The following is a 14,316-nucleotide window of genomic DNA, read 5'->3' as shown; positions in this document are numbered from 1 at the left end:
GTCCAAGAGGTGCCAGCCCATCCCTTGGACACGACACGGAGCCATGGGGCCGTCTGTCCTGTCTATAAAATGGGGAATGATGGCAGTCCCTGCCTCACCGATCAAATAAAATTAGGGATAAAGTCTTAACCAAGTGCAAAGAGAGTAAAAGTACAGGGTCACTGATTTTTAAAATGGATCTTTCGGGACAGGGATGGGTCCACTCCTGAGCCCTTGGACCAAGCCTGGGAGAGCTGGGCAAATCCAGCGCTGGCCAGTGTCTTCTCAGCAGATGCCTGTGAAGGCTGTCATTGGCCCCTGGGTTTCTGAACAAAAGGTGTCCTGAGGACCCATCACAGGCCAGGCTCTGGGCTCGGGGGCACGGGCGACGGGGTGGGGCCCCCACTCTGTGTGCTCCTGCTGCCATGCCAAGGATGAAGCCAGCAGGGGAAGGCCTCAACCATGCAGCCTTTCCCCAGGAGGCGGCAGGGCCTGCTCCTCAGGCATCGCCCCCACCTCCACTAGGGCCCACCTCAGTTCATCTTCCACGCAGCAGCCACCACCCAGGGGCAGACGGAGACACACCTAAGGCGGGGCCCTGCACTTAGAACAGAAACACATTTACCCTCCCCCCTTCTCCCTAGCCCTCAGGTCTCCAACAGCCCAACCCACTGCACTGCAGGGCCTGCTCCCAGGGCCCTCTGAACAGATATTAAAGACACGAGCACCCTAAAAAGTAAGGCCATGCTTTCATCCATCCTGATGTACAGTAGGGTGAAAAGATGGTGGCAGAGAGAAGTTTATCGCCCCAAACAGCCCTAGCCCACAGCCAGAAGTTTGGAAACTGTTACTAAACATATCGCTGTCAACAGCACCCTCTTTGAGGTGATTCGCTTCCATTCACTCTGTGATGGTGATTTCCTACCAAGATCTGTGATCATGCTGCAGCAGACATTTGCCATCTGGTCACCCAAAGTCCCCTTCCTCCTGGAGCTGATGTTCTGGGGCAGGTAGACAAAAATCAAAGAAGTGAAAGGGGTAGGGAAGGGGTGTTACTTCAAATAGGTTGGGCTGAGGAGGCACCCCTCCTGGACACCTGAGTGAAGGCTGGATGAGCTGAAGAAACGGGCCGTGCAGGGATGGGTGGGTGGGTGGGTGGGTGAAGGGGCCATTTCACAGGGACATTATAAAGCTGGGTGTTGGTAGTGGCCAGATGGAGGCTCTCCTGGCTTCTGGTTGATTCTGAGAGCTGCCTCGCACCCAAGCATCTTTGAGGCCTAAGGTGAAAAATTATGCACGGACAGTAGACAGTCAACACCTGGGTATTCAAGGACAGAGGGTGACCTTGTGGACAGGGCAGTCACAGCCAGCACCCACTGGCCTCTGCTTCTGGAGGACTGCGTTCCTCCCTCTTGTTGGGCCTGGCCCACCTAACTTCTTCTTGTTTATTTCAAGTGCTGCTATAAAGATGCTACAGATTTTTTTTAAAGCAAATCCATGCCTCACTATGTGTGGCTCCCGTTGCTCAGCCTCTGCTTCCACACACCCCGCAGAGGCCCCAGGAGAGCCCAGCACAGCTTCTTGTAAACCAAGACAAGCCAGCCCTGGGCCTGGGGCTCCTCCCTGCACCCCACTTAGCCCTGCACCCTTCCAGCCCAACTACAATTCTCAAGATGAGGAGTCCATAAAAAGGAGACTGACAGATGACACTTTCCTCTGCCATGACTGACAGGCAGCAGCAAGAGGGAAGACCGCGGTACTGGACATCACGTGAGGGAACTGCCTCAAAGGTGGTGGCACCTTTCAGGCTGAGCTAACCCTGTCAACAGCAGACTGGAAAAAGACAAAGAACTGTGTGAGATGGTGCTCGAAACCAGAAAGATGAACCCTGCAATGACGACAAATGGATTCGGTGTGATGTGGGCGCGCTACAGAGAATCATTCTTCAAGGTTCTGGAGCAGTTCATTTTTCTCAGAGCTGGTAAACTCATTGTTCGAATCTTACAAGCACTAGCGTTCAACATTTCTAAAACTGGGAGGGCCCAGTGAGGACTGGATGGGCACACAAATCTATAAACGAGAACGGACGAACCCTGGGCTGCTGTGACCGCCAGCACCTCTTCCCGTTCTTCCACGACCCTCCATGGCAGAGAATTCTTGGTGACGGGTCAGCCTGCTTCACTTTCAAAGTCAGCCGGGAAAATTACTAAAGCTGTCAGTCACACACCGTGATCCACAAGAGGGAGAAAACCTTGTTTGTGTGAGGAACGCCTACAGATGTGTCTCCAGGAAGCAGAAGTCTCAGCCAGGCGGAGACCTTGCCTGACACGGGCAGCTCAAGGCAATAGCAGCTCCACCGCTTCTCCCTGGCTCCCAAGCTCATCAATTCCACCTCAAATACACAGAGGCCCAAGGACAGGAGGCGCTGCTGCACCCAGCACTCTTCATCTCCGAAGTGAGCCTGCGGGGTGACCAACTGCCTTGCATGGACGGACAGCCGGCGGAAGAGCCTGCAACGTGACCTGCATTTAAAAACGTGAGAAAACCTGTGGAGGAAACCCACTCACCCTCAGCTGTTACTCCTTTCACGAATTCTTTTGGTTATAGCTGTGCCTATGGGTCTACAGGCTTCACCTGATAAATGGTCTTCCGTACTATGGACAATTTGGACCCGTAAACCTGGCCTTCCAACTAGGCGACACTGAAATGTTACAGACAAATCAGAACATCACATTCCCTTTAAATATTCCCCACACACATGCACCAGGCTGACTGGTGGATACTGGGGTGTGAAATGAGAGAAACAGCCCCCACCGTGCAGATGTGGGGACATGATTATTACCAATTAACCACAGGCTGCACCTCAGCTCCTGCGCACCAGGTGCCTTGTGCCAGTGGCTCTGTAGCATGGGCCTGTTTATCTCCAAAACCATTTTGTGGCTTCTGGAAAAGGCAAACAAGCTCAGGACATTGTACCTCCAAGAAGCACATCTCTTAGAAGATTCTTGCCATAGCTAGCTACACCAAAGACCCATTCAAACCCCATGTTCTACTTTAACAGAAGTGAAAAATCACAAGCAAAGATGGCATTCCAAAATAAGGCAGAATATCTAAGACAGGAAGGCCATGTGTGCAAGGATGGTGTGAGCCTCCAGACCGTAGTGTGGGAGCTCACACCGAAGCATTCCTGGTGATGCCCACCTCCACCAAGAACTACCGTGTTGCCTTCTGACCCTTGAGGCTAATGGACCGGCAAAGGTGTGTGGAAGTCAAGAACACTGTGACATGCCACTGTCACACAGGGAGGAGCAGCAGGTGAGGAGAGGCCTTCCCTGTTCTCTGATACCCAACAAACATGCAAGCTCTCAATGCCTCGCTCCATGATGCCCGCTGCTCAGCTTCTGTGCATGGGCAGTTTCTGAATTTCACCTCAGGCCCTTGAAGCGGTCAGTCTGAGTCCTTTCCAAGAACCCTACAACTGCCTTCCACTCATGAAGATGCTCATGGCCCTGAAAGCATGGTAGCCACCCAGAATCAGACACCTGTAGTTATCTCCTGCCTGGGGCTCAGGCAGGTGGTGGTGGGTGTCAGGCTGACTGGTGGATACTGGGATGTGCTGGCGTATTCCCTCTGTTTTTAATATGTTTGGAAAATTTCATTAAGAAAAAAAAAAAAAAGTAATTACTTAGGCTATTCAAATCAGTTTAAAATCACGCAGTGGGTAGCTCAAAAGTTCTACTTCCTTCACACCAAGGAAACTAGTTTATGAAACATTAAGTGCCCCAGTCAAGAGAGCAGCCGATAGGTTTCAAATTAAACACACCAAGTACAGATTCACAAACTAAAAGGGGCAGCACTGTCAGAGTGAGAGGAGAGCCAACTACAGTTCCACAAGGCGAGCTTTCTTCTGTCCTTCCATTCCAAGATATCAACTTTCAATACAAATGCAATAGTATTTGTTATTAAAATATCCTTAGGAAAAAAGAGAGCTTCCAGATAACAGTTCTGAGAAAAATGTGAAAACTTTTACTGTTACATTAAGAACAGGTGGTAGAAGCAACCTATTCCGCACTTCTCAAAAGGTACTGAGGGGCACATATGCCACGCTGGAATAAAGAATACAGAATCAAACATGTACAAAGGTACCACAGCAGGTTATGGTTCATACAGGACTTTAAATGACCAATGTTGACAATACAATTTGCAAAAAATATGAGAAAAGCAATACATATTTCTGAAACAAAAACATACCTGCTGTAAAAAACAACATGTGTACTATCAGAATAGAACAGTCAACAGAGCAGCAGTTACTGAAGACGGACAGCAACAGGCAGCTGCGCCAGCCATGGGTCTGCCGTGTGTCCACACCCATGAGGCCCTATTGCGTTGATGGAGAACAATGCAACGTTCTCCATCAGCGGGGAAGCACACAGACTGCTTGGCCACCATGCTTTCCGCCTGGTCTGTTCACACTGAGATTTAGCAGTAACAGCCCAGAACGGAATGCAGCTCCACGCTCCCTATGATATCAATGTCTTCAACACGTGTAAGATTCTTTCTGGAGCCCCTAGCTCCTCCACTCTTCAAAACTAACAACGCACAGAAATAGAAATAAGAAAGCAAAGACATCACATTGCCTAAGAAAAACTGTCCTCAACTCATCTTCTCTACATGTTTTCAGATCATGTCCTGACGGAATGGAAAGAGCAGCTCCACCTCCCCGAGGCTTCCACGGACTCCGCACACACACGACCACCAGTCTTCAGTCATGCACCACGGAGACTTTGGTCCCAACCAGTGTCTGCCTTTTCTAGAAACTGGAGACCCAGATTCAAATGGCAAGATGTGTTAATTCCCATTTGCCTTGCAATAACCCTATGCTTCACAAAGATTCCAGACTAGGGGTTATTCCTCACCCAACTTCATGCATCAGGAACACAGAGTACCAGAATACTCTCACATTTTATTTCAAGGCACTCTCCACCAGAAAGTATAAAAAGAATAAACTACTTTGTAAAATGTGACTACATTTTTATAAAGACAACAGTGAGATCCAAAATGAGACAAAGGAGAATTATACTGCTCATTATCCCAAAGTGGCTTAATTTCATTTGCTTGCTGCAAAGACAAAGACTGTAAAAAGGAGCAAAGAAGTGTGCAAAGCACTTCCTTGGAAGACCTCGTCCACTAACAGATCATGAGAAAAGCAAGTGCAGCCCCTTACACGAAAGGCAGGCAGGCAGTAACATCAGAGACTTCCCAGTCTCCCCGACGTCTGCTCACGCTGGATGCTGGCACTGGCTTATCACGAAGGGAAGGAGAGCAGTAACAGTGGAGACTTCCCAGTCTCCCTGACATCTGCTCATGCTGGATGCTGGCACCGGCTTATCAGCTACCCACTGGCTGAAATGGAAATCAACACCAGCACATCACGTGACAGCCACGTAGTGACAGTCCAGGCATGTGATGACCCCATTTGTGTTCCCCTAGTTTGTGGAGAGACTTCCTATTGCTGTGCTTCTCACACTCTCTAGTTTTAAGAATATGTCAAATTGATTATATATTATGCAAGTAAACGATCTTATATACACGAATAGTAAAAGGTAATTAGGAATATGCTGAATCATCTGGTGCTGTTGAAGAAAACGTGCAGATGTATCTCTCTCACCTAACCGTTTTCTTCTAGCTTCCGCTGTATTTTATCACCTATTAGTTACTCTCTTTCCCTCCAACTTATCTTCATCCTCAAACCTCAGAGGAAATAATCGCAAGGGTCCCATCTGGGAGAGCGGTAGTTGGAAGGCAGCATTTTTAGAGGGTAGGGAAGCACCACCTCCCCAGCACCGCATCCTTACAAAATCCAAAGGGCAACCAATGGGTCAGTCTGGAAGCCGCCATGCTTCTGTAACAACCGCAGCAATTCTATCTTTGCATCTCTTACTGGATTATATAAGCCATCTAGGTAAGAGTAAACACTGCCAAAAGCTCCTACCCACTGGAAAGAGAAGTAGAGGGCTTGAAAACACAACTTCGCCAGGCTCCAACACAGAAAGAAGCATCATTCAGAGGCGAGAACAATGCTGTGGATGCCTCCTGATCAACACTCAAGGGATGCAGGAGCTCGGTGAGGACGGTCCCTCAGAGGCAGATGACCCGACCGGCTCAGGTACTGGCGAGCTGGCCACCAGACCTAGACCGTGCTTGTCAAGATGCCTTGCTACTTGAGAATAAGGCAAGATCCCAGATTCAAGTGCTAGCAGCATTCTGCCCCTCAGATGCACCCGCAGGCTCCACTGGCTCCAAAGGATGCCCTTGGATGGGTCAGCAATTCCATGAACATCCACAAAACCAACACTTAGCACGGCTTAGTGGGGTCAACAGTGCCCGGTGGTCCGCTGCAATGAATCCAAACACATCTGTGCCCAGAGCTACAAGGCCATGTGCCCATCAACTGTCCCGACTCGCAGGCAATGCATGCAGACCTGAACCACTTCCCTCCTGCCCACCACGGAGCAGGGGACAGTTCTGTGAGTGAACAGAAGCAGGACATCGGCAGAGCCAGCTGACGATGGAAGATGAGATGCTGCCGAGATGCTGAAGGGCAGATCACTGAGGCTGAACATGTGTTCCTTCTGCCAACAGTCGTGCACCACCAGCTGGGGCTCTGCGTCCCCACTGGCCAAGGGCTGCCTCGCTCTAATGAAGGCCGCTCACTCAGCACAGGGCCAAGTGGCCTTTCCAGCTGCAGGTACCAGAAAAAGCCACTGCCGCTATCACGGGGGAAGAACGCCCCAAAGACAAAAGGTCATTTGAGATGATTAACATCTTTTAGAGGCCATTTTGGTCATTCTTGAAATCAAAGAGAAACCTTTATTTTCAACAAAACTGCCCAGAAGAGATGGTTCATTGATCCACTAGGAACAAGTCTCTCACCACACACAGCACCAAAATATATATTTAAAAAATTAAAAAACACATAGCCCCCTCACACGCATCCCCCAAAAGCCACACAACCCAGACCAAAGGGAAAACAAATCAAACTCAACGCCCTCACACACAAGCCATCTTTGAATTAGGATTTACAAATTTATATATTCTTTCCTATGGAAAAAGAAAAAAAAAAAACACAAAAACCACAGGGGTAAGGAAAAACTTGTAGGTGAAGGCCCAATGTCTGCCTAAGCTAACAGAAAGCAGAATCATGATTCGTGCTTTTCCTGTATTTTGAGTGGGATGCAGCCTAACAGCACAGCCCTCCGTGGCAGACCAAATCCTTCAGCAGCCAGAGGCCCCCAGAATGTTGGAAGAGCAAACCGCAGCCTTCTAGATTCTTCAGCGAGTGCCAGAGTGCAGGCTCTGCATCAGACTGCCAAAGAGACGGCAGCTTTCCTTGCAAGTTTTCCACTGCCTACAAAGGCCATTTTTCCCTATAAAAAAGATGCCAGGTCAAAAAAAAGTACAAGGGAGAAAAAGAGTTCTCTACTGCAGTAAGAATCTTGCAGTCGCAGGCTGATCTGAGGCAAGTCCCACGACACAGGGGTGGTGTTAGGTCCACCACACAAGCGCAGGCGCTACTTGGGCTCCTCAATCACACCCTTGCTGAGGTCTGTCATTTTGGGATATTTTACTTTCTTCTGGTCCAGCTCGTTCTGAGCCCAAAGTAGTAGTTTCAGTAATTTTGCCAGTTTGGGTGTTGACTCGCGATTTTCATAATCTAGGACAGCTTGGTTAACTTCACTCCACACCTAGAATATAAATACATCTGATTAAAACCACCATACACGCAGAGCACCAGCAGAGTCTATTAAAAACAGGCAGTTTAAACAAACATTAAGCCCTTAACTGCGAGACACTCTCGGGACATGCAATACATAGTCCTTGCCTGGGGAAGCTCACAGTCTGGTCGGCAAATGTCACATCCAACCTCGATGGCAGTTAAGTGCCATGAGCAAGGCTTGAACAAAGTGCTGAGGAGACTGGGAGAGAGGCAAGACCAGCATAGCAGGACATACCAGCACCCTCCTCACAAGCCTCAAGAAAACATCTCAAGTGGACTCTAGGACAGGCCATCCTTCCAAGACAGTGCAGGGAAGACAGAGCCCTGGGAGAGGACCTGGGGGAAGAGGGACCTGGGTCTGGGAAGGCGAGAAGCTGTCATGTTCTGCCAGACAAAAACATAGCAGTGAGGAGAGAAAAGTTTCAGAAGACAGGATTTTAAATGAAAAATACTTGGGACATCAACAGAAAGAAGGTTCAGATAAATATAAGAAATCAGTAAAGGGTGTGAATACTCTGTAACGGTCACCAAGTCCATTGTCCCTAGTTTGACAAGATAAAAGATTAAAAGCCAGAGAGAGGCCGAGCACGATGGCTCACACCTGTAATCCCAGTACTTTGGGAGGCTGGATCACCTGAGGTCAGGAGTTTGAGACCAGCCTGGCCAATATGGTGAAACCCCATCTCTACTAAAAATACAAAAATTAGCTGGGCATGGTGGCACACTCCTGTAGTCCCAGCTACTCGGGAGGCAGAGGCAAGAGAATTGCTTGAACACAGGAGGCGGGGGTTGCAATGAGCCGAGATCTCGTCCCTGCACTCCAGCCTGGGTGACAGAACAAGACTTCACCTCCAAAAACAAAAAGCCATGAAGGAACCACTTAGCATCCCAGGCACAGAAGCTACCTGTCTCTCAGTCCACACCACAAAGCCACACACTTGGCGTCGTCAAGAAGCCCCCTCAGAGCACATCGGGAATGGACGGAAGCTTCCCTCTGGCAGGCCCCACCTTCTGCCTCTGCATGGTGTGGAGGAGGTCTCCAAAGGGCGACTCCTCGGGACTGTCAAAGGCCAGCAATGCCAGGGTACGCTCCATCTCTGTGAGGCACTCTCGGCTCTCCTCGCCCTGCTCCGCCAGCTGAGTCTGTGCAAACTCCAGTGCCGCCTCTGTCTCCCGCTGGCGGATCAGCTCGATCAAATGCTGTTGCTGGAGGCAGAGACAGACAAGCTTGACCCACACACACCCAGGCCAGGGACTTGGGGCAGGTGGTACCAGGTCCCAGTCAAAAGTACATCACAGACGGAAGACTCTTCTTGCATCTCTGAGTTATCAAATTTGCATTTTTAAAACAAAAAACAGCTTCTGAACTACATAAAAGAGCAAACTCAAACCCCTCCCCCACATGCATTGAAATAATATTATTAAAGCAAATTAGCCTATTATTTCTCAATCACTGCAAATAACTTTGACTTATCAAGTATCCGCAAACCAGACTACGCTCTCCTGAAACATACCTGCAAATGGAAGTAAAGATACCGGTTTGTGTCCAGGAGCTCTGGGTGGAGGCTGTTGATCAAGGCGATGGCCTCCTGAATCTGACCTTTCAGTATCATCTCCCGGATCTTGATTCGTTCATCAAGTGTTTCCAGATCCACACTAGGTTCGATCCCAGATTCCATTCGAAACTTCTCCGCTGCTTCCTTAAAGCCCTCTGAAAAGAAAAACCATCTTCACTGCTAGGAAAGTTAGCAAGGAATTAAGGCAAAGACTTTGTATCTCCAGAAACCCCAATTGCCTCAATTAATAACCTCTGATGTGAACCACACTTTTTCAGGAACTCGGTATTAATATCTTTATAATTTACAAGCTATGTTCTCAAAATACATATAGAAAATGAGAAGAGTATACTTCATTCCTTGTTATCCCATCCAAAAACTCTAACCCATTAGCCAAAGAGGTCAGAATGGCTGCTGGCCCAGTGTGTTGGTGTGGGCTCCTTTGAGAGGACAGATAATAGGTCCAGACGCCAGCAGCCACAGCTCTGGTGCCAGGTTAGGCAAGTCACACTGGCTCAGCCTCCACAGCACAGGGGCCCTCCATGGCCAGCTATACCTGCAGTGGCCTGGTGACTCCCACCTCTTAAGAGTGTCTACAATTTTTCAAAGCCAGCATGTGTGCCCCTTCCCCTGCCCCCGACATAATTATAGGCCTAAATTTCCTCTTCACCTTCCAAAAATATTTTTTTTGAGATGGGGTTCCACTCACTCTCCCAGGCTGGAGTGCAGTGGCACAATCTTGGCTCACTGCAACCTCCGCCTCCCGGGCTTAAGTGATCCTCCCACCTCAGCCTCCCAAGTAGCTGGGACTACGGGCACAAGCCACCACATCCAGCTAACTAAAATTTTTTTTTTGTAGAGACAAGGTCTCACTATGTTGCCCAGGCTGGTCTCGAATTCCTAGGCTCAATCTTCCTCTGTCTCTCAAAGTGCTGGGACTATAAGCATGAGCCGCCATGCTTGGCCCAAAAAATTTTCACAGAGATTAATTTGGGAGTAGGAACTGGGGACTAACGAGGGAGATTTTTCACGTCATGTCTTTTAAAAACATCTATTTTCTTGCCGTATACAGCACTGCCCTTCCTCCAGCTGACATCAAGAACAGCCTGAGTGTTATTTCCCTCTGCACGCTTCTGCTCTTCCCCATTCCCATCCTCTGAGTTGGGCATACTTTCCAGAAACAGGCCAGCATACTTTAGCAGACTGGCCAGAAGAGATCAACTATTTGGGCTTTCAATATACTTACTTCACAACAGTCTCAATTATTTTGATTAACTGTAAAACTGTCAAAGGCTGAAAAACGGGTTTGTGTTAGGTCTCAAGAGACCTGGAATAATCTCATCTTCAGAAAAGGCTTTCACGTGAGAATTTATAAACTTACCAGGTTAGCACTGTGTTTTCATAATGTCTGAACACAAATAACTACATCATCAAACCTCAGTGCTACAGCACTCCTTATGTGTTCAAAAAGGGAGAATCACATTCATGCAGCAGCATCCTCACTGTAAGCCATTACCTGTGACCAGGTAGTTCATGATGAGGCGGTTCATGTCTGCTCTCTGGACGTGCAAGTTATTGAGCTTTTCCATCCACTCATCTTTCGTGATTTCATCGGGTTTTTCTGCATAACTCATTCTGATTTATTTCTACAGGAAAAAAATAACAGCTGAGGGAGGGGTTTAGATGCTCCTCCAAGGGCAGAGGGCAGCGCTGGAGAGCTGTGAGCCGGAGAATCCCACACTGAGCATGTACGGAAAGAGAACGCTGCCATGGGACACCCACCAGACTGAGAACGCCAATGCTTAGCAAAGAATAAGTTCACTTCAACCTTTTCTACTCTGGTATCAGGAGAACGGACTGTGCTATAAAAACAATCTGGTACTCCTTACAAAGCTGAACATGTGTGCTCCTCACAACCCAGCAATTCTTTTAATACATTTATATTCTAGAAAAACTCACCAGGATGCACCAAACACAGACTACGCTGTTCACAGAAGCACCGTTCAAAGCGGCAGGAATGTGGAAGCCACCCACCTGAGCGTTCATTCAACAGCAGCATGGACCAAGGGACTGTGGTGCACAGAACTGCATGTTTAAAACCCTTGGGCAGATGGCTTTTGGAATTCAGAATTCTTCAATGTACAACGATTATTTTGCACAATTTACCATGTAACAGCCTCACTGGGGTATGGGGGCACTCCCCATCATCAGACGTTATTTCTTCAGTGAAATGTGTTAAGTATCCATACTAAGTGGTAAAGGGTATTAAACTTTACCTGGTGAGGTTTTGGCCACCAAATAGGTTAAAAACAAAACCAAAAACTTTGGTTTCAGAGATGTTTAGATTTTTAGCATTGCTGAGAAAGGACTGTGGTCATGTATTCACACAAGAGAATTTCATAAAGCAGTTAAAATAAATGAACACCACACAAAATCACATGGATGATTCTCATAAAACAATGCTGAATGAAAAAAGAGAGTTGCGGCCGGGCGCGGTGGCTCACGCCTATAATCCCAGCACTTTGGGAGGCCGAGGCGGGCGGATCACGAGGTCAGGAGATAGATAGAGACCATCCTGGCTAACACCGTGAAACCCCGTCTCTACTAAAAATACAAAAAATTAGCCGTGCTCGGTGGCGGGCGCCTGTAGTCCCAGCTACTCGGGAGGCTGAGGCAGGAGAATGGTGTGAACCCGGGAGGCGGAGATTGCAGTGAGCCGAGATCATGCCACTGCACTCCAGCCTGGGCGACAGAGCTAGACTCCGCCTCAAAAAAAAAAAGAAAAAAGAAAAAAAAAAAGAGAGTTGCAGGAAAGGCCAAATGTGGCGTGAGTTTTATTAGGAATAACAAGACAAAATACATGACATGTGCTTTAGCAACAAATATGTACGTGGCAAACCTATTTTTTTTTTTTTTTTTAAATAAGGGCATGAAAGCTGACACTCAGGAGGGGGTTACCTGTGGGAGGGGCAAATGGCTGAAGCCCCAGAGGCAGCTGTTCCGGCTTTGGGAGAATGGGTGGGTACCTGAGACAGGCAGGGGCACGCCACCGTCCACTCTGTCTTTCTCTTTTGCCACTGATATATACGTTACACATACTACTTTATACAAACTACTGCTAATAATTAAAAAACTTTGGTCTCTTGGCTGAAAATGGGATGAACGCAGGGTGGTGAGAGCTGAGCAGCCAGTCCATTAGGGAGACACCCAAGCGAGAGAGAACATCGGCAGAAGAGATGGAGAGCAAGGTGAGATCAAGATGCTTTGGCCAGAGTCAATGGCTGCTGCTGGACAGATTACCGGACAAAAGAAAGGGAAGAATCGAAGATGGTCACAGGTTTCAAACATGAGAGGCCCTGCAAGATGGGGCCACAAATAAGGAGGAAGGACTGGAAGAAGAACAGGTTTGAGGAGCAGGGCAAGTTTGACGTGACTATTAGACATGCGTCTGGAGAAATCAAGCAGGTGTCTGGATTACAGATCCTGAGCTCAGTGCTGAAAACATGAATTAGTGAAATAAGGAGGGGGGAGCTGGGGCACAGGCATATCCAAAGCCAAGAATTCAGCAAAGACCATAGAAAGAGTGTAGATAGGGAATGAGAATCGTCATTACTTGGAGGATGCCAACCTTGAAGGTAAAGCAGAGAAAGTGGCACCAGCAGAAGAAAACTTGCTGTGGAGCGGCAGGTAAAGTGGAGAAGAAACCAGGAGTCGCTGTCACACATGAACATCCATCTCTCGTAGTCAATTGCAAAACTCACTGAGACCAACTTTTTATTCACGACAATTAATGTTAACTTAAGGACTCATTTTCTTTTTCTTTCTTTCGAGACAGAGCCTCGCTCCGTCGCCCAGGCTGGAGGGCAGTGGCGCGATCATGGCTCACTGCAGCCTCGACCTCCTGGGCTCAAGCGATCCTCCCACCTCAGCCTCCAGAGTAGCTGGGACAACAGGAGCGCACCACTCCGCCTGGCTAATTTTTTTATTTTTAGCAGAGAAGGGAGTCTCGCTGTTGCCCCGGCTGGTCTCGAACTCGCGGGCTCAGGTGATCCGCCCACTTCGACCTCCGCCACCGCGCCCGGCCCTAGGACCAACGTTAAGAGCTCCGTAGGAAAAGGCACCTTTTCTCTCGGCCCATTCGGTGATCGGCACTCACAGCGCTTCCACTCCGGGCAGTTAACGTGCGCCCATGAAAAGCAACAACTTTGTAGAACTGGCCAGTCCTGTTGTTAGCAGGAAGAACTCGGTAGTCTCAAACTCCAGCATAAAAAGATTCAGCAGAAGAAAACACCCGTGTGCTGAAGACTCCTACTTTCCATGCCACACTTTACGTCTTCACCCGCTCGGTTTCTGCTTTAAAGCAGCAGATTTTATTAAAAAGACTTCGTTACAGACGTCGCTCCTCCGCAGAGACAGCTACCGCCGCCCCTCAGGCTGGCCGGGATCGCCCCAGAACACCAGCGCCTGAGGCCGCGCGCCTGGAGGCTGAGCCCTGACTGCCCCCTGGGCACCGGCGCGGGGCGGCCGTCCGGGCCGGGACTCACTGCGCGCCCCAATTCCGCACCTACCAGCGCCGGCGCTTCCAAGGCTCCCAGAGCGGGGGCGGCGCGCACCCCGGCCGCATCCCGCCTGCCCGCCCGCCCCGGCCCCGGGAGACGCTCGGCCCGGCCGCCCGGGCCCGCCGCCGCCATCTTACCGTGCGGAACCTGCCTCCCGCGCTGCGCGGTCTGGGCAGCTGCGGCTCCGCAGCCTCTCCTGGGCCGGGGAGGGGTGGCGGCGGCCGGGGCGCCCGGGTAGAAGGAGGCAGAGGTGGGGGCCGCGGCAGAGGCGGGGGCGGGGGCGGGGGCGGGGAGCGGGAGGGCAGGCGCACCGGCGGCCGCCCCTCAGCACCTCTCGCGACAGCAAGAGAGCGCGAGAGCGCAAGCCGATGACCAATGAAGCGCCCCCGCGAGGGGGCGGGGCGGACGGCCTCCCGGAAGCGCGGAACCTCAGCTTCCGTCCTTG

At 49.7% G+C, this 14,316-nt stretch overlaps 1 protein-coding gene across 2 annotated transcripts; it reads right to left on the bottom strand.

The window, feature by feature from the left end:
- Positions 1-3,982: 3,982 nt before the first annotated feature.
- Positions 3,983-14,278, bottom strand: GID8 (GID complex subunit 8 homolog). Of its 2 annotated transcripts, XM_063658950.1 has the most exons (6): positions 14,009-14,278; positions 13,434-13,662; positions 10,829-10,958; positions 9,271-9,467; positions 8,765-8,962; positions 3,983-7,724 (listed from the first exon to the last, which is right to left on the bottom strand). In XM_063658950.1, exons 3-6 carry the CDS (start codon positions 10,944-10,946, stop codon positions 7,551-7,553), a joined length of 687 nt encoding a protein of 228 aa, XP_063515020.1. In that variant the 5' UTR covers positions 10,947-10,958; positions 13,434-13,662; positions 14,009-14,278; the 3' UTR covers positions 3,983-7,550. The 2 variants fall into 2 exon arrangements, with proteins under 2 accessions (XP_063515020.1, XP_054324023.1); XM_054468048.2 differs by lacking the exon at positions 13,434-13,662.
- Between the last annotated feature and the right edge of the window lie 38 nt (positions 14,279-14,316).

Source organism: Pongo pygmaeus, chromosome 21 (genome assembly GCF_028885625.2).
Source record: "Pongo pygmaeus isolate AG05252 chromosome 21, NHGRI_mPonPyg2-v2.0_pri, whole genome shotgun sequence".
Classification (NCBI taxonomy): Eukaryota; Metazoa; Chordata; class Mammalia; order Primates; family Hominidae; genus Pongo; species Pongo pygmaeus.
Note: the sequence above shows the minus strand (reverse complement) of the source record. Positions and strands in the feature narration are given on the sequence as shown.